The 25,619-nt window shown below is 34.7% G+C and overlaps 4 protein-coding genes across 4 annotated transcripts; all 4 read right to left on the reverse strand.

Annotated features, from left to right (window-relative positions):
* Nucleotides 1-1,531: 1,531 nt before the first annotated feature.
* LOC132634811 (high mobility group B protein 13-like) lies at nt 1,532-4,823 on the reverse strand. The gene is made up of 8 exons (XM_060350900.1): nt 4,335-4,823; nt 3,633-3,755; nt 3,231-3,505; nt 3,039-3,144; nt 2,888-2,953; nt 2,624-2,794; nt 2,358-2,537; nt 1,532-1,856 (listed from the first exon to the last, which is right to left on the reverse strand). Exons 1-8 carry the CDS (start codon nt 4,746-4,748, stop codon nt 1,728-1,730), a joined length of 1,464 nt encoding a protein of 487 aa, XP_060206883.1. The 5' UTR covers nt 4,749-4,823; the 3' UTR covers nt 1,532-1,727.
* Nucleotides 4,824-6,703: 1,880 nt separating this feature from the next.
* On the reverse strand, nt 6,704-11,671 carry LOC132634812 (protein trichome birefringence-like 23). Its single transcript, XM_060350901.1, has 3 exons — nt 11,103-11,671; nt 9,596-9,882; nt 6,704-7,894 (listed from the first exon to the last, which is right to left on the reverse strand). Exons 1-3 carry the CDS (start codon nt 11,341-11,343, stop codon nt 7,118-7,120), a joined length of 1,305 nt encoding a protein of 434 aa, XP_060206884.1. The 5' UTR covers nt 11,344-11,671; the 3' UTR covers nt 6,704-7,117.
* A 1,318-nt stretch (nt 11,672-12,989) lies between these two features.
* On the reverse strand, nt 12,990-14,407 carry LOC132638056 (plant UBX domain-containing protein 7-like). Its single transcript, XM_060355044.1, has one exon. It carries the CDS (start codon nt 14,259-14,261, stop codon nt 13,014-13,016), a length of 1,248 nt encoding a protein of 415 aa, XP_060211027.1. The 5' UTR covers nt 14,262-14,407; the 3' UTR covers nt 12,990-13,013.
* A 1,041-nt stretch (nt 14,408-15,448) lies between these two features.
* Nucleotides 15,449-21,405, reverse strand: LOC132634813 (protein ENHANCED DISEASE RESISTANCE 4-like). Its single transcript, XM_060350902.1, has 5 exons — nt 20,475-21,405; nt 17,442-19,617; nt 16,638-16,698; nt 16,321-16,544; nt 15,449-15,754 (listed from the first exon to the last, which is right to left on the reverse strand). Exons 1-5 carry the CDS (start codon nt 20,590-20,592, stop codon nt 15,688-15,690), a joined length of 2,646 nt encoding a protein of 881 aa, XP_060206885.1. The 5' UTR covers nt 20,593-21,405; the 3' UTR covers nt 15,449-15,687.
* Between the last annotated feature and the right edge of the window lie 4,214 nt (nt 21,406-25,619).

Genomic DNA, 25,619 nt, shown 5'->3' on the forward strand with positions numbered 1-25,619 from the left:
TCAAAGCACAGGAAATAACAGATAATAGCATAAATTAGAGCACAAGAAATTATACTACGATAATGCGACTACTAATAAGGCAGGGTAATGAGACTATCTACTAGCCTTCTACCCTAATGTGGGTCCTCCAAACCCTCCTATCTAAGGTCATGTCCTCGGTAAGCTGTAATTGCGCCATGTCGTGTCTAATTACCTCTCCCCAATACTTCTTTGGCCTACCCCTACCTCGTCTGAAACCATCCATGGCCAACCTCTCACACCTCCGCACTGGGGCATCCGTGTCTCTCCTCTTCACATGCCCAAACCATCTCAATCTCGCTTCTCGCATCTTGTCTTCCACCGAGGCCACTCCCACCTTGTCCCGAATATCCTTATTCCTAATCCTGTCACTCCTGGTGTGGCCACACATCCATCTCAACATTCTCATTATGTATGTCTTTTAAATTTGTCAAACATTAATATTTTTAGTCTCCGTCAAAGATTTTGACAATATATATTTGTTAGATTTGAAGAAACAGTGGGGAAAATTTGATTTAACCATAAACACCAAAAAAGTCTCATCAAATACTAAAATTTACACCTCAAAAATTTGCACTGCACGCTAGAAATAATTTTAAAATATTAGAAACTACAAAAATTATACATGTAAGAGTGAATTCCCACAGAATTCTCGTTTTCATAGTTTCAAATCGAACAAATAAAGTTCCATAAATATTTGTTTTATAATGTTAACGTTTGGCAAACTTAAATGACCAAAACTGTCTAGAAACATACTTAAAAGACTATTTTGAGCCTAACCTCAAATAATAAGGGGACCATTTTTGTTATTTTCTCCTAAGCAAGTTGAAATATTTACAACAATTCAATTATTGATGAGCCCACAAATAATTTTTGGGAGTGCGCAACTGCGCAAGTGGTGGATTAGGAGCCAGGATTTTGAATAGTGTGAGGTTATCTATTATCTATTACGCCTACTTTTTGTTGCAATTCAATGCTTATTTTGATAGAGATGGGAATTAAGAGTTGGATCTACTTTTTGATGTTCATGGGTTAGTTATGTAATTGAAGTTTATGTGATTTTAAAGTTTTATGATTTGTACATATTTTAGTGGCGTATATAGTAGTTAGTAGGTAAATAATGAGTTCAATTGAACCCAAAATTATAGAGCTTATTTAATCATCCATAAATTTCATAAAAGTTTAACTTTCAATTAGAGTTTCTTTTAAAGCTAGCCATAAATGATTATAGAAGGTCTTTCGCCCAATCTTTAAATGAAAAGAAAAACGAATTGACCAATAATTTTACATTAAATTATGGTGTTGACCACAATAATTTCACATTAAAATTATGTTTGACAAATTAATTTTACATTGAATTTCACATTAAATTTCATAAAAGCTTACATAAACTTTCAATTAGAGTTTCTTTTAAAGCAATTAGCCATAAATGATGGTGTAAGTCAATGTTTTGTGTGTAATATTTATAATATATCTATCAGAGACCTCGTAAAGTTTGTGTGAAAACTCAATATGGCTAAATCCGAAGTCATCCATTAGAAGTCAAATGAAAAGGACATTAGGAAAGAGTACTTAACTAACAAGAAGGAAACTGAAATGACACCTAATGACTATATTTCAATTTTCAACTCTAAGTAGCAGTCATTCTAGGTTCAACATAACCAGTTGAACTTCTAAAAATTCAGATCTCTGATAATAGCTATTATTTCTCATTGTTTCTCATTGCTGTTCTGCTTTTCAGCAACATTTTTGTTGTATTCTTCCATTTCCTTTTTGTAGGCTTCCATTGCTTCAGCTGCCTCCTTGTTCCAAACTTGCTTTTCTTCTTCACTCAATTCCTACAGATCAAAACAATAGCTATATATCAACACACACTAAAGAACAGTCTGGTACACCAAACATTCCGCCATCACGCAGGGTCGAGGGAAGGGCCGCAAGCCTAGGGTACTACTGTGAGACAACTTTACCTATGTTCCAAGGCTTCCCTTCACTTCAATACACACTAAATAAAAAGTTTTTGTACTTTACCCTAGGAGGTGTCATGTATGTAACCTGGTTGATTAGGCTCGAACCTGTGAGACAACTTTAACGTTGCTCCAAGGCTCTCCCCGTTTCAGTAAAATGTCTGCATTTTCTACCTTCCATTTCAGTGGAATCAGAGCATTAATGGTAGAATTGTAATGACAACAAGGGGTGTAATGTAAGCAGTCTATCCTGATGCAAACATCAGTATCTGATTCCACGGCTCGAACATGGAAGTCAGATGGAGATAACTTTACATCAACACACATTTGGGGGGGAAAAATTCTACTTTGGACTGAAAAAAGTGCATTTTATACCTTCCATTTCAGTGAAATGAGAGCATTAATGGTGGAATTGTTTATTCCAGGACGCTCTTCGACTAGTTTCTTTCTCTCCTCTCTGCTGAAACGGAAGAATGATGAAGCAGGCTTCTTTGGTTTGTTAGGATCCACATTGTCTTCCTTTTGTTTCTTCTTTTGGCGATTTTCTTTCGTTTTCTGCTGGTCATAAAAACAAACCAATCAATGAGACAATTCAACTTTTACAAATTGAATCAAGAATGGTTAGACCAATAATAAGAAACCTTGATTAAATTTTCTGTCTTTTCTTTCTTTTTAAGCAATTGAAGTGCTTCTTGCTTCTTGAGTTTCATCAGCTCCTCCTCTTCCTTAAAATGTTCAGCAGCTTCTTCGTCTTTCATCTTCTTATAAACTTCCATTTCTTGCAGATATTGCTCTTTTCTCTTCATTGCCATCTGCATATGTCAAACAAAAACCTTTCTAAGCTTCAAAAAATAGAAAGGTTGAGACAAAGGGGTTTCAACTTTCCAAGACAATGCCAAAATTACCTCTTCATAGGGAGCTTTTTGTGTGTCTGTCATGTTCCTCCACTCTTCACCTGTAATCTTTGCCACCTATAAAATGCGAGTACTGATTTAGAAACTATATAAACTCTATTGAAGGAAAATCCAGCAACACACAAAATAACTAATCATTTACCTCCTTCACATTCTTGTTCTCAGCAAGTAAAGCAGCTCGACGCTCATTTGTAAACAGGAAAAATGCTGATAAAGGTTGCTTTGGTTTCAAGGGGTCCTTTTCTTTCCTATAAAGACGAAATAATAAGGTGAATATAAGATTTTAAAGTTCGTTTGCACCAAATAAGTATGACTCAGAGAAAGTGAATTTTACTTTTTCTTCTTGTTTTCATTCACTATTGCTCCTTGTTGGAATTGAATATATTGTTCAAGTAACTCCATAGCTGTCTTTTGTTTCTGCTCTTCATCCAATAACCTTATAGCTTCATTTTCGCGCTTTTCCATTCCAACAATCTTCAAGTAAGATTCTTTCTCAGCTTGGTATTTTTCCTCATAAGGCTTTTTCTCGTCTGCACTTACTGTTTTCCACTTTGCTCCCAGTAAATTTCCCATCTCCTTAAACTCAGCATTTGGATTAGCTTTTTTCACCTGAAATAACAGATTCCCACTATGAAAACCAACAATACTAAAAGAACATTACAGACTCCCACTATGAAAACCAACAGTACTAAAAGAACATTTTTCAATTGAGATTGATGAAATTCTTCAAATTTACCTCATCCCAATGGTCTTTGCACCACAATAGATACGGCGGTACTGGCCTTTTCTTCGAAGGATCCACCCTTTTCTTCTCTTTCTTTTCCTCTTTGTCCATCAGAGGTACCACCATAGGGAAGTTCTAAGAAATATCCAAATTAATAAAAATGTCAGCTTTAGAACAACTAGTTACAAAAATGAACAAAATATAGAAAATCAACCGCGCCTCAATCCCAAACAATAAAAATGTCAGCTTCGATAAGAATGCTTCAAAGAAAAATCAGATCAGAGACGGGTAGCTTTGGCTCAAATGCTGTACTTCTTCATCAAAATCCACCAAACATGTACAACTTATTTACCAAGAACCCACTAAGTTGCATTTTATAGAATCCGGAACTCTTAAACTCAAAATACTAGCTTTGCCTCTAATACGAACCTATTACTTTCCACACGTAATATAGACATGTGTAAAATCCTACTAAAATTATCTTGAATTATCAGATTTGAACCCATAAGCTTCATTATAACGAGTTTAATGCTAAAACATCTTAAAATTTGAACTCATTAAATTTGAATCATGTAAAACCAACTAACACTATCATGAAATATTAGATCCGAACCCATAATTTTAACAGAATAACGAGTTTAATGCTAAAAAATCTTAAAATAAATTTAAATCGTGAATCAGCCTCTAATCAGAAATAAGATTCAAGAATCATACCAGGGTTGGTTTGAACTCTTTCATTTTCTGCAACTTCTTGAGTTCAATCTGAAGCTTCTCATGCTCTTTACCTCGGGCATCGAGCTCTTCTTCCTTCTGCTTCAACATTTCTTCAGTCTGCTCCTTCTCAAGTGTCATCTTTTGAAGCTTTTCTTGCATTTCCAGCAACTCTTTCTCGAAACAACTCTGTTCCGTTTGTTGTTGTTGCTTCGCCTTTGATGCCCCTTTCGTCTTGTTCGATTTCTTCTGGGATTGTGGTTCAAGATTCTCTTTAAAAGGCGACTGAATTACACTTCCAGCCAATATATTGGCTTCGTTTGATGACGGTTTTTTCTGCTTCAACGCTTTTCTCGACTTCCCTTTCTTCGTGGGAACGGGGTCGGAAACAAGGGGCATTTCAGCAACAGTAGCCATGGCTATGGGGTTTGAAGAACAAAAAGGTTGAAAGCTAGAAGAGTAAAAGTTTTTTTTAATGGTATTGGTTTGGAGAAAAAAGGGAGGTTTATATAGGAAAATGGAGACCTAACGGTTAGTTTTTTGAAAATTCAAAAGCTACTGTGTTTCAAAAGAGCGCTTTGAGTTTCAAGGCTCATAAAGTAAAGAATTTAAAAGACTTATTTACCGTTACAAGAATGGGATTTGCATTTGTTACCATATCCTTGCAACCACTCTTGAATTGGAAAAATATTAAAGATCCATTCAATAGAAATCTTAAAATTAAAGTTAAAAAGGAAAAACTTTTAAACCCCTTTATTGTTTTTCCTTTTCTTCTTTTTGTTTTATTTAACGGAAAACGGCTAAATATACCCTGTAGCCGCCCTACCTTTCAAGGTGAGGGTTAGGTCTGCGTACACTCTACCCTCCCCAGACCTCACATGGTGGGATTCTACTGGGCTTCTTGTTGTTGTTGTTGGCTAAATATACCCCTTTACTATTGGAAAAGGGTCAGATATACCCCTCATTATATTTTGGGTTCAAATATACTCCTGTCGTTATACTATTGGCTTAAATATATCCTTTTCCGTCAAAGTTGTCCACTTTGGACATCCTATCATCCTATGTGGCAGCGACATATGATGAGGTGGATGTCATGTGGCATTGCCACTTCATCAACCCCTAACCCATTTTACGTCTCCCCTCTTTCACCTCTAAAATTTTCACCCCTCCACCACCATTGCCACCATTATTGTTATAGCTCAAGATGAAAATTGGCCTTCCAATTCTTTTATAAACATCTGCCTTTCGTCCTACCACCTTTTAAGTGTAGGAAAAGTCCATACATTATTCAAAGTCTTCAAGAATGCAAAAACTTGTGCCAGTTAGTGAATCTCTTTGTAGTTTCATCATTCACGGCCTATCTACCTCACTATTATCGATTCTAACTTGGCCCCAATTATAGTCAACTAATTAATTTCTGATGACTGGTAAATTTACCCACTCGAAGTGTCCTTTATTACCAAAAAAGATGAAACCTTTTGCACAATGAAATAGTGAAATACTCCACTAGACAATCTTGTGTTAAAAGGTTTTAGCACGGTCTTGGCTCATAATGTCCTTTAATTGCCAATTATTGAATAAAACTATATTGGGGTTGAGGATGGTATAACATTCTGAATTGAGTTTATTTGCCAAAGAATCTGAAGTTCATCAAAGTCATTAAATAATTTGATCTTATTTATATTTATATCTATATGGTGTGATTGTCTTCTTCAATACTCAAACTGAGAGAATTGGAAGGTCAATTTTCATCTTGAGCTGTAACAACAATGGTGGCAATGATGGTGGAGGGGTGAAAGAGGAGAGGAGTAAAATGGGTTAGGGGTTGATGAGGTGGCAATGCCACGTGGCATCCACCTCATTATATGTCACTGCCACATAGGATGGGATGTCCAAAGTGGACAACTTTAACGTAAGAAGGGTATATTTGAGCTAATAGCATAACGGCAGGAGTATATTTGGACCCAAAGTATAACGAGGGGTATATTTGGCCCTTTTCCAATAGTACAGGGATATATTTGACCCTTTTCCGTTTATTTAAAGTAGAAGAATAACATTGACAAACAATAATTAGAAGAAATAACCTAAATAATCGCTCACCAACAACAACATAACCGTTTAAACTAAAAATAGCTGGCGAATGTGTAATATATGTATAAGTCGTATATAAATTGTGTATAATATAGATACAGTATATTATCTACATATACTGGCTAGGAAAGAATCCAACGGACTATTTTTGTAAAGATGGCATTTTTTCATGTGACTAAAACCTCTCTAACATATCAAGACTCTAGACCAACCTAAAAACAACACTCTTCTCAGATCTTTATTTATCATTCAAAAATGTGGAATATCAAAGAAGTAATTAGTGGAAAACTGCACCAAACTATCTTTGCTTGTGACTTGCAAATTTTATTAGTACAAGTGTACAATACAATCTGTGATTCACCACCATCAACTTCTCATTTGATACAAATCTCTATCAATACTCCAAATCCCCCCCAAAAAAAATCCCCACTACAGATTCCTGAAAAATCATGTATATATGAGAATCAGGTAATAACATTATAACCAAGATCAACTTCTCCATAGAAAAAAAAAAATTATGTATAGGCAAACTGATGCATCATCAGGGGAACATAGTCGCGAGGAACACCTGTTGTGTGCCTTCGATCTCTAGTATTCACATCACAGAGTAGAGATACACAGCAAATTCTGGCTCAGTAAATGCCATCCCAGTGAATATTTGCTTAAGAAAACAACTTCCAATTCACAAGTTCATCTCAATAACCATTTAACACCATCTCCATTAGCATATCATTCCAGGTATCTATAGGTCCGGGCATACACCAATGCAAGCAGTCATTTATAACTTTTGCATTCTTATCTTTTGCAAATGGTTGGAAATACCTGTATGGACCTGGATGTCCGTCGGGCCGCATTAACGAAAGGCCAGTTACATCGAAAAGCTTTAGATTCAAACCCTTCTCAGAAGCTTTAGCTGTAGCCTTACCGATTTCCTCTAACTCGATCTCATGTAGAATTTTGTTAATCTCGCTCAAAGTAAAATTACCTTCCTTCACCGGTTCCGTTCTTTTACAATTTCCACCAGTAAACCACTGGCCATTTTCGAAATGGTCCGGTGTCGCGGTCCTGAAAAAGATCATGCCTTTGTGATTCGACGAGAGAATGTAGTTGAAAAAATTTCCAAGAACTTTATGATACGCAAAGTCGAAACCGAGCTCGGTTAAGTTTTTTTTGGGACAGTTGTGGCAGCCCAATACTGTATTGTTTTCGTAGTAGATTGCGGTTTTGACATACCACTCACCACTTGCAAATATCATATAGTCAAAATTGTTAAACTGATCTGTCCAACTCGTATCAAGTTTGTCGAGATGAAGTTCAATCTCGGATGTGGAAACTCCGTTGTAGTCTTCAAATATAGCTGCTTGTGCTAGAAAGGGGGACCAAATAACTGAAACAGTGAAGTTGTATGACGGGAATATCCATCTCCTGGATCGGTACTCCTTGTCATGGTATACTTCAATGGCTTCCTCGGCCTGAAATAGCATCATTTAATCAGATCACTTCGACCAAAGTCATGTTCATACATAGAGGATACTCCTTTCAAAAATCACCTAGTTTGGCTCAAGAAGAAACCTAAAGCTGCAGACTTTTGAAAAGAAAAAAAAAATAGCACAAACATACAGTTAGAAGAGTGACAAGTTCACAAAATCAGAACTTTCAACTAGTGGCATCACATCCTTCTGTGGATTATACAAACAAGAAATTATAGAGATGGATAGAACCTCATAATCACTTGATGACTAGCAACAATTGCAAGCAATATATTTGCTCACCGGATGCAGAGGCGGATCTTAAACTTTAAGGGTTAAACCTTTAAGGTTCTTAATATTGAAACCCATTATATTTTTAAAGTTATGGGTTCATATTTACTATTTGTTGCAATTTTAGTGGATTTTTACACATAAATTTAAACTCCGCGTCGACAGTACAGATTCAGATGAACGCAGTAAAGTTGCATCCTCCCTGACCGGATGGCCAGCATTAAGTAAGACATCCATTATGCCCGAAAGTCACATCCGAGATCGAAAAGTTAATAGATATCTTAGTTACATAAATGATAAGACTATAGTTTCTGCAATAAACTGACTTTTTTAGTACTCTATAAAATTGTTATATAAGCAATCCCATCTTCAGACAAATCCAAGATGATACAAATCTCTAACTTTACACAGGAGGCTCCTTACTTCAATTACTCTAGGTCTTCAAACCGAAGTGTATGCTGAAACCTGGTACGGCAAGTTGGCTGTTGGGGTTAACCGAACTTGATAGCTCAATAATTAACCAGTTACAAGCACTTCCCAGCAGAGACCAAAAGTGGGGGGAAGCAAAGACAAATAGGAAGACCGAGGAAGATTTTAAGGCTTCAACTAAAAATTTAAGTTGAAAGAAACCATCAAACATCTCTTCAAGAAGTACGATGCCTGTTCTCACACAGGCAAAAATTCTGGCAACATTATAATTGTGATTAAAAACATTCAACAGATAACATTCAAGGTATCTCCCTGTAATAGCTTCCATGCAATATAAATTTACACACTACTTTAATGTTTGAAACACCGTTACCTAAATTTAATGAGATCCAAAACAAATACTGTCCCAAATGCTGACTGGCTTTTATTCTTGGGCTGCCCCAAATGCTGTCCACCTTTTTTGAAAAATAGACAGTTCCCATGCAGTTTTTATTAGTATAGAAAACTGTACTGGTCCAACCTTTTACTTCTGGACAAACTTTTCTCTACCCCATTCTTCAACAACACAAGCAGGAAGGTTCATTTTGAGTGGCACGGAGTGAATATAATCGAGAACACCAAATATGGAAGTGGAACGTCACAATCCCATCTCATCCCAAAATCATTTATTTGTACTGAATGGATAACCAAAAATGTCCTGGGCAAATATTTAAGTGCTAACTTATTCAAGACAAGTGAGCAGAATATATCGTGCCGTAAAGGAAAAAAGCAATCCAAGCAGTGAAGACCAAAAAGATCATTTGTTTACTTGATCAGTGTCAATCCTAAATTATGGCGGAAACATGGTAAAAGAACAACCAAAACTTACAAAAGTAATTTAGAGAAATTGAACGACGACTATTCAAGACAAGTGAGCAGAATGTATTGTGCCTCCGAGGAAAAAGATAATCCAAGCAATGAAGACTAAAAAGATCAATTTGTTACCTTTGAGAGTACGCAAAGAAATGATTGGACATGGTTCCTTGATATTGAATCACCAATCAACGCCCATGTTTTATTACTCATCAACTGAAGAAACTTATGTGGATTAAACTGAGGCAACTTGCAATTTCGTGGATTCCACCTCCAATAAAGATAACCAGTATCTGGCCGGCCATTCTTAATACAATTCTGATGGTCTTCAATAAATTTGCATGTCTCGTTCGTGTAAACAGGACCAGCTGGATCAGGAATCCAATCTCCAATGAAAAGGTTACACCTCCCTGCTTGCTCTATAGCACGGACAAGGAAACAAGCGTCAGTATTTGACAACGGAGATAACAAACTTGACATTCCAAAATAAGACAAATAAAGGGACAACAATAACTAATCAACAAACATATGACGTGGAGCAAACTAAGCGAATCGAACAAAATGTAGTACTATGTACTTTGTCAACTTCAACACTTAAGGGTCGTTTGGTTGCTGGTTAGAGTTATGCAGGTATTAGTAATGCAGTTATTAGTAATGCAGTGATTAGAATGCAAGGATCAATTATGCAGAATTTAATTATTCATGTATTAGTTGTTCCATCTTCAGCCCTGCACAAAATAGTACATAGATTCCCTCATTATTTTTATATAAGGTAAATAATTTAATGACAATTGGAGAAATCCCATGTACAAGCCGTATACCAAAAAGAGGAGAACCTACACCAAAAAATGGTTCTTTTCAAAAAGATCCAATCCTCTATCCATGTATTAGTTAAACGGGATTTTAAAATGGTAACCAAATACCGTACTTGGTATGCTGAATTTTATACACAGCGACTAAAATGCTATCAAACATGGTACTAGTTATACTAATTTTAATACATGAATAATGCACTTCCTAACCAGCAACCAAACAACCCCTATAGGTAACAATTTCAATCACGTCAAGCCCCTCGCTAGACAACAACCCCAAGGCTTACCAAATGAAAAAACAAAGGAATAACAAGGCATCCATTCTTAGCACATTTTAACTTACTACAGCCGCAGACACACAAATTATAGCCAATCAACTGCACACCTAAGAGCTAGAATCACTACGCGAAAAATCAGAGGCGCATTCATGATCATAGCTCGATGAATACGGAATATCACTCACACACTCCTCATTTGTATAGAGCGAGTATAATTAATATAAACATAAACTTTTAAAGATTATAACTACAGTCAGACCCCTCTATAACAACCATCCTCCATAAAAACATTTCACTATAATGACCAAGTTTTCTTTGAAACCGATTTTTCATGTTATATTATATCATACGATCTAACAGCATTTCAAAATATTATAGAGGTTTTATTGTATAACAGATCCAAAGGTACTTAAATTTCACATTCTCAATTATGCAACTGGTCTTCCTTAATGACAATACATGATCATTAACTAGTTACCTTCTTTATCACATTCTAACATTACATACTCAAAATTAGAAAGCCAAGAATTGGGAAAAAGCTCAAAATACCTTCATTACCAATCTGATCTGCAATTTCAGGCAAACTGAAAGAAACTGGTGGTGGTGAAAATAGAGTCTTTTTAACAAAAGGGGTTTCTTGAACATCAACAATCACATCAGATCTTAAAAATAAAAGCCTAAAAACAAGACCAACCAACAAAATCAAAAAACCCAACTTCAAAATAAAATGATTTTGCTTGTAAATTGACCTCCACCAAGATTTCCAATGAACCAACATTTTCTTCAACATTAACACTGTTTCTGAGCTCTTCTTTAATGAAAATGCATAAAAATGTAATCTTTAGCTAAAGATTTCACAAGGGTATTTAGCTTCAGTGACAAGAAGTAGATTTATAGAGGATAATACAGTATTAAATGCAAGTTGGAACAACCGACAAATCTCTACTGTAAACAATACAGTGATAACATGAAAAAATGTTAAACAATTGATGTTTTTTCGGTTTGGAGTTTGGACATTCACAGACACAAGAACCAGCGAATATTTTAATTTGCGGTCCTTCTCACCAAATTTGTATTATTGTATGTATAAAATGTGTCCTAGATCTAAAACAAATAAGAAAATTCAATTCAATTGTCCTTATGTATGATTGGAATAGAAAATAAATACTAGTAGTAGTGTTTGAAGTTGATGGCTAAACTCGTAAAAAAGAAAAAGAAAATAATGATTTTTATTGACCAATTAAAATTACTTTTCAGGATTTATAATTGCCTCAAGATGTCTAATATATACATTATTGGATCTATAATTGCCTCAAAATGTCTGAAAATAAATTATTGGACCTTTTGAATGACAGCCAAGAAGATCTTTTATGTAAAAGAATTTAAGTAACTTAATTAGAATTAGGCGTCGTCTTAATTCCATTTTTATTGTCGTTAATTAATAAAATGCCATAACAATAATATATCTCAGATCCAAATAAGTTGAGGCAAGCTATATAAATCTTTACTTCTTTATTTACGTTCAATTAATATCATAAAATCAAATAATGAATAAATATATGAGATCATTTTTCTCCCAAATTATGAGAATTTATCATGAATTGGCTAGTATTAAGTTGGTTGTCCGTCTACTGCTACCTCTCTCCTTCATTCAAGCTTTGGCCATTTAATATAAGCAAGCTCACAAATAAGTAAGTATATATTTGCATCTAATGATGTGCCGTTTTGGTGAATGGGCTTCTTCAATACGAAGAATCCAAAATAGGGGACAACATTATTATGATTGAGAGATATACATTTTGCCTTTTATGGTTTATGCCCCTTACCTAATTGTGGTAGTATTATGTTTAGTTGATGCATTAGTTTACCAACTAAAGAAAATATAATTACTACATGAGTGCCCATTTTGGCATGTTGCAAATCTTGTACATAACAAACTATCATTAAATTTTACTATAACAATCCAGTGAAAGTAGGCTAATTAAGGATGAAGAAAAATCTAAATATTGCAACATAGCATCCGTGTCTTGCATACGTGATTTCGAGTTAGCAACGAGCTTTTGTTCTTGATTCTCGATCTAATTAATAAGATGTTAATATATTTTCACTCTTTCAATTAGATTATAGGCACTTGATTAATGAAGAGTGAACAAGATGGATTGTTTTTTTTTTTTGTCATGTGAGACTTTTGGACGAGAAATAATGTAGCATTCTCTAACACCTTCACATGTATAGCCTGATTTTAGAGTATAAATGTTAATTTTGATTTTCTTTTTTAAGAAGGAACAAAATCCTCTTTGATCATTGCGCTTACTACTTGCCCATCGTCGAGGAAAAGAACCTCTTTTTGATTAAATAAACCCTAGAAGCCTGGCTCTATGATAAAGAAACAAAAAAAAAACACTTATTCTAAGATAAAATATAACATTCAAAGAAGGAAGCTAAAGAATTCAATCAACTCTACATGATTATGACTGAAACAATAGAATTATCTAAACCTGACTTCTCAAAAGTTAAATTACTGTCATACTCCAAAAACTTCGATGCTCCTGGCATAGCTTGTGTAAATCGAAATGGCCTTGTTTCTGCTTCCTCAAACTGAGTAGAACAAAAAGACCATAACAACTTAATTGAATCAGTCTTCAAGAAATTCCTCTGAATTCTACGTCCATTAGGAAGATGAATCGCGATTCTGCATAGGAAATTCCTATCACACTTTGGTTCTTCAGGCAATGGAAGATAAACAATCTTCTTATTCAACAATTGCTTTTGATCAACTTCACTATCATCAGTAATTTCATTAATCTCTTGTACTTCATTGCCTTCTTTAATTTTATCGCGAGGAATTTTTCCACAACGTTTATTGAAGTCATCAGGAATTTCATTGATCTCTTGTAATTCATCGCGTTCTCTAATTCTATCGCCAGGAATTTTTCCTTTTCCACGCTGTTTATGAATAAGATTCGCGTGATATTCTGAAGGGCTTTGATCTAGAAAAAACATGACATCCTCTAACAAATTCTCAGGCTCAACCATTCCATTCCAATAACGCATTTTTTCACCAGTTATAGGATCAATTACCAATATAACAGGCATAGTCTCAAATTTATAGTACGTACACACTTTTTTGCCCTCTTCAGTATCATCATCAACCTGCCAGAACACGAAGTTGCTTTTGATCGCCTCAGCAACAACATCGTTACTCCAGGTGTCTCGATTGAGCGTGGCAGAGGTGAATTCCTGCATGGATTGCAAATTCACTAAGAGCCATTTGTTTTTCGCTATTGCTGCATCTTTTGCGTTCTGAAATGGCCCGTTGTACATTAATTCATAGGGTGGACGATACATAGAAGCAAGACTATTGTGTCTTGTATCTAAAGTAGAAGACGATATTTCATCTGTTTCCTCATGGACAGGACTATTATTCCATGTTTCCTCGTCAAAGTTGCGTGAATAGTCACCATAAAGAACTTCACGTCTTACAGGTAAAGGAGGACGTACATCATCGTCGTCCCAAGAATTAAGAGATGCTGCTGGTGTTGGTGCTGCTACTTCGTTGTTTCCATTATAGAATAGTTGAATTGCTCCTTCAAGATTCCAGTTTGTTGCTTGAAGGAACTGTTGGGCAGTATTGGTGGTTTGGCCAACGGCGATTTCAAGAAAAGAAGAAACTAACATCTTTTGGGCGTCAGGTAATATGTAAGCCATTGCTTTGAGTTGTTTTTGTTTGCTATGATTTTGTATGAGAAAGAAATAGGTAGGGTAGCATGTGTATTTATAATAGTACAAGACCCAATTTGATGAGGAGTTGGAAAACCTATTTTGATTTTTACTAGGAAACCTGTTTACAGGGAAACTAAACAACTAAGGAATATGACATACCATCTCCTAGACAGTTTAGGGTTGCAAATATTTATAGTAGTACAAAATTTAATTTCAGGAATGAGCTTAGGAAACTAGCAACTACCAATCCTAAACAATTTAGGATTACCAATGTTGATTTAATTTCTACAATTATTTGTCTCTAATATGAATTTTTCCTGTAAAGAAACGTGACATTATACCAAGGGATACTTGCGTAAATATACCGTGTATAGGTATGTATATGTATGTATATTATATGTATAGGTATGCATATTAGATGTATAGGTATTTACATTATATTTATAGAATGTATAGTATATGTATATTAAGTATAAACTATACATTACCTATTACTATCACATATTTTGTAAACTAGATAGCCGAATGGTATTTGACTGTAATTTTTATCATTATTCTCATATAATTCAACACCAATATAATTGGTAGGTGACTTTGCAACTTAAATCCATCTTCCGATGAGTAAAAGGTATAATAAATGTAAGATAATAATGCACTGCCATAGTTTGCTAAATGTCCTCGACCTGGTAGCCCGGTCCCATTTATTAACTCTACCTGGTGTTGATGTGACAGATAGTGGGGAGCTTTGTCATCTCAATCAATAAGCGGATCTTTAATGTGGGTTGCCCAAATTCAAACTTAATCCATCCATTTGACACCCCTAGTCCTGATCTTAACACAATTTCAGCAGTGCAAGTTTGCATGGATTTTCTTGTTCAGTTTACAGCTCTCTCTTATTGATTTTAGTGCTTAGCTAGCCAACTGGATTATGAAGAGAACTTTCAAGAAATTAGTCTTTGTCTAATCAGTGACGAGTAAATATGCCAGATTAAAGGTACTTGAAAATGTGCATTAGAGCGCCATAAAGAAAACATATGTGAAAACACGATCCATAATTCTACCTTTGGTGTAGTTGTAGTTACTCATCAGTCTCCTTGATCAGAAAATAGATTATAAGTGCAGGATAATGTTCCTTTAAGAAGTTTGCAACCATTCTATATAACAAATTACCAGAAGTGAACAGTAAGTGAGATTCAGTACAATTGATGAGAGGCTACATTAAAGAAGATAAATCAATAAATAACTACATTATCTAAGTTTTGTCACCAAATAACATGACATTTTCTACTACAAGAAATCTACAGATTCTAGTTACACAGGCTTCATATCTAATTCACTTCAGGTTTACATACCAAAGAAGAAAACATTTATCTTTTCGGTGATCGAAAGCAACTGAAGCAAGCACCTTCAACTAAACATATTGATCTGCAATTGCTTTTGGGACTTTCATACCAAATCCATGCTTTACTTTTTCAACCCTGTTAGCAATAACAAAAGCCAGTGAAACATCAGATTAGGTTGCACGAAAAATATCCATTAAAGCTATACAAATTTCTCTTTGAAAGATGATATGGCAAACAAACTAACAAAAATAGGCTGCATGTTTGAACTTTTTATTCAAAATACTTGATCAAATTTTGGAATATGAATGAAGCAGTAGAAATCTTTGAATTTCGAAATAATTTGCTAGGCTTCACAGAAATTTCTCTCAGTGTGTTCATCTATAGTTGGAACAGCCATTTTTTGAGAAGTCGGATATTAAATAAGAAGAAGGCATAACTATTTAGACTTAATCTGCCAACAACTCCGTCCTAAACCTTAACCATAAAAGAGATCTAATATTTATGCCAACTAATGACTTTTAATCCACCTAAATGTAACAGTGTTCCTGACTTAAGTTCATATGATTAGCTTTAGATTGCATAAGTTCATATGCTTAGCTTTAGAAATTTCCTGTAATGCATGCATAAGTTTCGATGTAGGTAATAAAGCTAGGTCCTCAGGAAGATGTGAACTTTAGCTTTTAATCGAATAGGTAACTCACGTTGGGGCAAGTTTGCCAAGGCCGTCAAGTTCTTCACCAGTGTGTTCATCGATAACGCTTCCCGAGATCTCAATGAAATAAGACTTATTTTTTGTGATAGGAAGACCTCTGCTCTCAAGTAGATCTAAATCTTTCTGATGGAGTTCGCGTCCATTCACGTAGATCCCTGTATTCCCAGCAGCACAATCTTTTGGGATTGGATAGTTAAATTCTTCTATTTTTGGCTGCAAGCAAAATTAGTAATACTTCATCAATTTGGTAATCCATAAAAATTCATCCAAGAGATATGTTCTATATCAGACAGTATCGAATCATACCAGAATGACGCCAAGGCAGGGATGGCCCATCACTCCCCAAAAGCCCGCTCGGTAGTCATACCTAGTTCACAATTTAGATAAGAGAGTTTGAAGTCAAATTTCAGATATCTAAGATTGTTATCATATTAAAAAGCAAAATCGCATCCACAAGAAAACAAAATCATTTAGCGTCACGATGTAAATTTCGCTACAAGGACGAGGTGAGAAAATGACAAAATTGGTCCCTTATGCTTGAGGGTAGGTTCAAAACAGTCCCTCAAGTGTGCACTTAACAGCTTTGGTCCTCTAAGTTTGCCAAAAGTTAACACTTTTAGTCTCGGTCAAAAATTAACTACAAATACTAGAAAGTCCAATCATATCCTAAAATACGCAACACAAAAACTACATTAGACATTAAATTAAAAAAATAGCAAAAATTACACCTCAAAAGTTATACCAGACTCTAGAAATAAATTTAAAATAGCAGAAATTACAAAAATTGTACCTATAAATGTGAGTTTCCTTTTTTTCTTTTTCATAGTTCCAGTCATATTTGACGGAGACTATAAGTGTTAACTTTTGGTAAACTTAAAGGACCAAAACTGTTAAGTGCATACTTGAGGGACTAATTTGCACCTACTCTCAAACATAAGGGATCATTTTTGTCATTTTCTCAGGACGAGGTGAACAGAATGAATTTCTTCTCAGCAATTACTAGCATCCAGAATTATGAGAAAGCAAACAAGAAAAGGCCGAACTAATAAGCATTGTTAAACTACTATATCACATAATATCCGTTGTCCTTCTCAGTACAGATGTACTTACCAGTAATCTCCTGGCTGAATGGGCCCAGCTAACTTCTCTGCCTTCTTAACAATGCGATCTGGTATCGGTCTGCCATTCACAAACACATTTGCTCGTACGTTCTCTGAACTTTGATGAGATCTTGATAATTCTCCAAGGCTCCTTTTTATAAAGCCCATAAAAGAATCACCACCCTTGTAACTTTTTGATAAATTTTCCTCTTTGCTTGATTGAATCGATTCCACAGACACAGCACTATGTACAAATCCGTTGGTCTCCATTTCCACTGCCATAGATAAATCTTTAATAGAATTCTGCCTAGAGGTACTTCTGTTTTCCTTCATGTCCTCCTCCTTCCTGTATTTTTCCACCACATCTTTGGGAGAAACACTATAAGCATGGTCGTTTTGAGAAGAATCTAGGAGCGGTAGAGGATCATCTTCTAGGGGCATTTCAGTTGGACTCTCTGGACTTAGCTCATCTTCAGAAAGACTAGACGATGAGAAATGACCATTATGCCCCTTCTCAGGTTCAGTGGAATTTGATTTCTGACTCCTGGAAGGTGACTCGAGCTTAGTATCGGTGAAATGGTAGTTAGAGTTATCAAAATCATCAGACCAAGGGCTCATCTCATCATTCGTAAAACCACCATTAGCATTTTCAAGATTCTCATTTGCAGACAGTTGTTTCACTACTGTAGGAACGGATGCACCTGATTCTTTGCTACCGAGTTGGAATAGAATTATGGACGAACAGGATCCACATCTCATTTTCTTCTTGCTCTTTCCTGTTATCATTAGTTTCTTAGGCAGCTTCAGCAGCTCAAAGCAGCCACAGCACGTAACGAAAGGTGCCCCACCTGCTATAGGTTGATATACACGTCCAACTCTATGGGCAACAACCACTCTTCTCGGATAACGCTGATTACCAAGGCCACCATTTTCTGACTCCAAGTCACTATGACTTCTAGTAAGCCGCCGCCCTTCATGATAACCCACAGAGTTCATGTGCTGAAGAATGGGATTAGCAGGGCCGTTTCGTGACCTTCGGGTGCAAAAACCGGAGGGTTGAATCACGGGAGGAACATGATAATTTCGGTTCAAGCAATGTGAACAAGAGCATGAAGATTGGTGGTAAAGGGCTTCATGCGGATGTGGTATGAAGTTATCCGCATGATGCCCAGGATAATGTTCAGGGTATGTTGGGGTAAAATGCTGATACTGCATCTGACGGGGAGGCTTTCTGAGCATTTGCTGGCAATATTCCAGTCCATATCCAAGAAATTCATGTGAAAAGTTGTTTGAAGGATAAGAGTCTGGCATCATTGAACCACGTGCACCATTATAAGGAACATTTCCTTGATGTCCATATGTGTATGGACGCTCTTGAATATTCTTAGATGGACCATAATACCCCTGGTTATGCACATCATACCTGCTAGAAGGATCAATGGATGTTGAAGCGATCCTTCCATCAACAGGAACCCTATCCTTAGGTTTCTCAGAAACATCACAAGTTCGGCTAAGTTGGTCCTTTAATTCATTGATCTTCCTTAAGAGCTCGGCTCTATTGCTCTCCAAGTCTGGAACTCCAGCTACCCCATCCAAACCACCATTGTACCTCCTATGGTTAACAGAGCCATAGTAAGAACCCATGTCATTTTCTAAAGGCCCTTCATTAGGACCATTCGCATAAGATCTATCCATGTACCGACTGTCCATAGGTGGTCCTGAACCTAGTGAATCCATCAAAGGCCTTACCTTTTTAAGCCCGTTGCTAACACCGAGACCGACAGATTCAACAGTATTAATCTTTCCCCAGTAATTACCCACCCCAATACTATGATCCCTCTTGCCTTTAGAAGTACTACATTCATTGTCATCATAATAGTTATCTCTTCTAAACCTAGTATCTAACCTCGACTTAATTAAACTTGGTTCACCCTCTCTGTCTTTATCAAAATCATCCAAAACTTCCTTATCATTGGATCCTGAAATGACCCGACGATGTGACACCATTCTTCCATTATGACTTCTCCCTTCTGTCGGCCTACCCTGTTGAAATTCACTACGTTCCTCATCAAAATCAGAAACAGTATCTACAGTCATAGCAACGTCTCCTCTATCAGGAACTGCTCTAATCTTTTCACCATCTGATAGCTCAGACAAGCCATCATCCAAAATCCCCTTATTTTTTGCTGCAACACCATAATAACAAGCAAAAAAAAGAACTTTAGAATCTTATAAACAAGATTCAGCTCAAAACTTATCCTACCATATATGCAAAATATTACAAAAGTGCTGCTATATTGAATATAGGAATACTAAAGAAACAAATGCACAGGGAGAAAGTGTTCAATTACTATGTGAACAGCCTCATCCAAAAGTTTAAACCATTAGAAATGGCACCTTTTACTTATTCATCTTCAATTCGTCCCCTCACACGGGGGCTGAATCTTTTCTTAGACCAAGCAAGTTGAAAATAGTTTTTGGTGAATCAGTGAAGGTGAACCTTAGTAGGTGTTTGGCCATAAATTCCAAATAATTTTCACTTTATTTGGAATTTATGAAGTTGGAGTTGTGTTTGGTTAAACATTTTGCAAAGAAGAGAAGTAAGCACTTTATTTGGAATTTATGAAGATGGAGTTGGAAAACAGGTTTGGAACACTTTTCCAAATTTGGAATTCAACTCCGAGTTGGGTTTGGAATTTTTATAACCTAACACTGATTTTGAAATAAAGTCAAAAACTATTCCGGAAAAAAGTGAACAATTTTCATGGCCAAACAACAACTATGCATCAGTCCCAAATAAGTTCATGTCAGCTATATGAATCCTTACTATTTATTTAAGCTCATCTTATAACAAGTATGCCTCAGTCCCAAACAAGTTCGTGTTGGCTTTATGATCCTCACTGTTTCACTTAAGTTCGACTCGTGTCATCATTTACTCAAACACCATCTTAGAATCCACTCTAATAGTTTAAACTTTTCTATGATTAGTTCTACATAATTCAACAGAAAATATAGAGTAATAGATTAATGGAGACAAAAATACCTCTGAGAACAGTACCACAACCACCACATTGGTAAACAGAAAAATCATGCAGCTCAGGGAGAAGATTTCCACACTTAGGACAACGAACCAATCGAACATTTGAAGAAGCTTCCGCCATTTTCAAGAACCCAAAATTGTGAAAAAGGTTTAAAAAAAAAATCCCAGATACAAGTTCAATTCAAAGAGCAAAATCAAGTCTTGAACTTGAAAAACTTAAGCAAAAATAGCAAAAAGGTGATAACTGTATCATACAAGAAAACTAACACAGTGATTGAAAAAGAAATATTCCCAAATCAAAGCTTAATGCAAAGAGCAAAATGGGTTCTTGGACTTGACAAATTTAGGAAGAAATGCAACAAAAGATAACATTATTGCTCATTGGTATACAAGAAAATACACCAAACTGAAGTAGAAAACTTAATGGAAAGGGCAAAAATAGGTTCTTAGACCGGACCAATTAAAGTAAAAATGGCAAAGATGATAACTTTAACACTTTGAAGTACAAAAGCAACACATAAAAAGAAAAAGTGTGAAACAAACTTCACAGTACAGTCCAGAAGAGAAGGTAAACGAAAAAGAAAAAAAACCAACAATTGCTTGTTCAAAAAAAACAACAACTCCCAAATGAAAAAATGGGTTCTTGGACTAGACCGATTTAAGTAAAAATTGCAAAGATGATAACTTTAACACTTGAAGTACAAAAGCAACACATAAAAAGAAAAAGTGTGAAATAAACTTCACAGTACCGTTCAGAAGAGAAGGAAAAAAGCCAACAATTTCTTGTTAAAAAAAAAGGTTTGTAGGATATGATGTTCCCAAGAAAGAGGAAAGGGAAGGTTTGGATTTGGAGGGAAGAGAAGAAAAGAGAGAATAATAGTGACCCGTTTCTCGATAATTTCTTGCTTTTTTCAGATTACATTATAAAGTCATACCCCTTCCGTCTCAAATTATCTGTCGCGGCGTGTTAGAATTTCAAGCTACAATTAATTACTTTTTCTTTTATTATATTTTTAATATAATTTTGTCATTAATAAAAATAATACGTAAATAAAATAAGCATTTAATAAAGAGATTATAACTTGAGACAACCTCTCCTAATTAATACTATATTTTAGGGGACTAGTAAAATAAAAAGGCAACATACAAACAGAGGGAGTAAAGTCATAAATAACAACAATTTTGAAGATACAGGGGTATCAATATTCGCAGCAACAAACGATGTCGTTAGGTTTGGTAAATTCTAGTAAACGACACTGTTTTGTTTTCACTTTAAGGCGTGGTTGATAAATCGTTTTCAAAAAAAAAAAAAATGGCTTTGACGAAGCCAAAGAGAGAGCGATGGGGCCTGCTAGCTGTTTGTTTTTGTATATTTAGTCAAAAGCAGTTTCATTGTGGCCTGCTCTACCTCTTGAGCGACTTGGTACTCATTTTTTTTTAATTTTTTTTTTTGTATTGTGGCAATTCATACCGTGGTTTCTATAGTTGCACGATTAAATTTGAATTCGTATAAAGATCATGTATTGTGGCAGGATTAAATTCAAATTTATGTCGGGGTCTGTATTGTGGTACGATGAAATTTAAATTCATATCGGAATGTGACACAATTAAATTTGAATTCATATCGAAAAATCCACGTTGAGAATAATGCGTTTTCTAACGAAGATGATTTTATGTTTAAGACTCTAATACGAGACTTCTTATTGAAGATAGAAAGAATATGTACTGTTCTACCGCGGTCTTTATTGGGGAATTGGTCCTCATCCTTAGTTGACAAGATCTTGTTTTCTTTGCCCTTATCTTTCTTTTCTTGACTTTGGTTTGAAAAGTGCACTAGGAGCAAATCTTTGTGGATATTAGGATATGAAACACTGTTGTCTTTGAAGTACAATGTTCTTTTTCTTAATTATTGAGTATTTGAAACTCTCAAATCTGATCATCTCTGATTGGCGCCTACTAGCATGAATTGTTTGGTTCACAAATAAAATAATGATGGGATTATAAATAATAATAGTGGCCTATTTGGTAATACAATGTTTTTTTTCCCGCCTAGTGTTCAGTACTCCCGATTAAATATAGAATTGTGCCGGAAAGTTCCACATTGGGTAGTAAAGTGTTTCCTAACAAAGGCAACTTCATATTGTTATTACATTATGTTAACAACTAACCTTGAATTTGAGAACTCGAATAGAGGAACTTCAACCATCTCATCACACTCCTTGTTGTTGCTAAGTGCAGCATGTTATCGATGTTGTCTTCTTAGTTGTAGCAATCCTAGTTTTTTTTTTTTTTTAAATAAACTGAACTATATTGATTTCACATTTTTTGTGGAAAAAATTTCTTTTGTAATTCCTAACCAAAGGATTCAAGAAAATACTTTGCTTCGCACTTCTGACTTGTATGCAAATATCGACCAAGGGTTTAATTAGAATATCTCTTAATTACTTGATTAAGGAACAATGCCTTGCCACCTTTTTTTCTCTAAGGAAATTAGAAAGGGAATTACAAGGTAGAAATCGAACTTTCACCTACAAAATGAAAATTCAGTTAGTCAAACCAAGTGGACTACTAAGATTCTCCGACTATTGATTGATGATTTCGATTAGAACCGGAAAAGAGAAAAGGGATGATGATTATTTTGGTTAAACTCTTGGAACATTGGACTGTTCTTTCTTCATTGTGCGTCCAAGAAGACAGTTGACTTGCGGCCATAAACTTAGATCTTCGAGAATAAGAATTATTTAACGTGACAATTTTGATAAATGAACGGGTCAAACTATGACTTATAAGTAGTACGATATATTGTTATTAACAGCATAAAAGGTACAATCTAGAATCAAATTCAACTATTTGATGAAATATAGGAACAAAAATAATTAGGAATCATTTGGTGCTAATTATTTATTATCTTGTGAATAAACAACTGATCTCAGTCTATTAGTTTTAAGGTTGATATTTACATTTGAATAGACGTTGGGAATAAAAGAAGATACCTACTTACTTACTGCATACCTAAGCGGAAAGTGAAATTTTCTTCGTATATATTATGTTTCACATATTATCGTCTTTACTTTACTCCTTATATTAGGATATCTGGCTTCGTTGTGACCAAGCTTTTATAAATTAGAACCACCCATCAGCTTATCATGCATCTTACAATAATAATTATTAGGAAGAAGATGCAAGAGTTAGATTAAGTTTTTATCAAAAGATAATCGATGTTTAGAATTTTAAAATAAAATTTTAGGTGAAATGGTTGCATTTTTGCTACCTGCAAATTGAACTAAGAGTTGAACAAGCATTTGCCATCCACGATTATTATGCGGATCATGATGCAAGTGAGGATGACTTTAAGCTATTGGAAAATCAATTATAGTAGTATAAGATGAAGAACTAATTAACAAGTTTGAATGTTTTAGGTTTGACTTAGTAAATATTCCAGTTTATTGGAGTATTGTACAAAAAAATTATTTTTTAAATCGTAGATATTTAACAATAAATGTCAACTAACGTGGTGCCCATAATGATTAAAGAACGATCAGGTGTAAGCAAGAAGACTAGACTAGTTGATGGTTTGCAACCATAAATATTCCTGGAAAATGTTTTGATTTTCTTTTCCTTTTAGCTAAAGCTAATTCTAGTTGTTTGTTTCAAAAGTTTCATAGGTAACATACTTTTGACATAAAGTAAGCCCTAAACCTCATCAAAATTCTACTAGAATTCATAATTAGAATCATAATGTTGCACCAATAAGAATTGTGGTGGAATAGATAAGATTCTATTATTCTTAATTAAAAGTCTCAGATTCAAATTCTGAATATAAAAAAAAAAATTAGTTAGAGAATGTTTCCCTCTTAAATAGCCTTACGCGATGCAAATTTAAATTAATCAAGGCCCAAATTTGATACCAAATAGCATGTTGGGCAAAAAGAATCACAATGTTGCAACTTGTCTCAGATCTCAATGCAACTCGATTGGATTTTTAAATAATTTTTTATCTTCTTATACATAGGTTTGGGGTTGGTCTTCCAAACATTACTCCTATCATTTCTTATTTGTCATCTAACATTTTGGTACACTTTAAGAATAAGAAAACCATTTCACAATATTAAATAATTCTTGTTTTCCTTAAATGAGTAATTAAGAATTATATATCTTCTTAGAGCAACAATGGTGGAATTAAAATATAATAATTAATGTTTTCATTATTTTATTTTTCGTTCGATGTCTGGTATTCGTTTTAGAGTCTGAATAATTGGAATTCTCGTTAGAAAATCCCACTTTGGGGTAAAGTATTTTCTACCAAAGGCGACTCTGTTATCACAATTCGAACTTGAAACCTTTAGTTAAAGATGATCAAGGACTGGAGCCACAATGACAGTTACGGGTTTAGTAGAACTTAATAATTTTGGCTCAAATCCTATTTATGTTAAATAATTTATATTATGTACAAACGATCTATCCAGGACGCAGTAAGTAAAAAGAATTATGATCCAAAACCCACAAACTGAAAAATCATGGAAGGAATACTTACTGCTCAACCACGAATTCATAACCTTTGTTGGCAATTAATGATTTTTTAATTCATTTTCTAAAATCACAAATGTTTTTAACCTTTAAAAAAAAATTAAAGTATTACTATAAAATAGACCTGATTTGTAGTTTCTAACCTTTTATTTCCCAAAAAAAAAAAAAACACTATCAGACAGACACTTTTGTCCAATGTACACTTGAATAAACGGCAGTTTCACGATATAGTTTCACGTTATATACATCAATAATCAATATGGTACTCATTTTCTGCAAAGATTCTTTGACACGTGTATAATGTATAGTGATGTGAATTTCATGTGACTTGACTCACAGAATCTTAATCAAACTCATCATCTATCTTCTGACTTTAGACTCCTCCTCCGTGACTCGTTACTTTCTCCTAAATGCAGCGGCTAGAATACGCTTTATGAGTTTATCTGAATCACTTTGGTTCAAATCATATTTTATCTTAATTCATCAAATATGTATAAATTATTATTTTAGAATTCAATAACTTAAAAGAAAAATAATGTTAAACTCATAAACTTTAAATTTTTACTCTATCTCAATCTGATTTTACATCAAAGTATCAAATGTGTATAAGATAAAATAGGA

The sequence above is a fragment of the Lycium barbarum genome, chromosome 4, assembly GCF_019175385.1.
Source record: "Lycium barbarum isolate Lr01 chromosome 4, ASM1917538v2, whole genome shotgun sequence".
Taxonomy (NCBI): Eukaryota; Viridiplantae; Streptophyta; class Magnoliopsida; order Solanales; family Solanaceae; genus Lycium; species Lycium barbarum.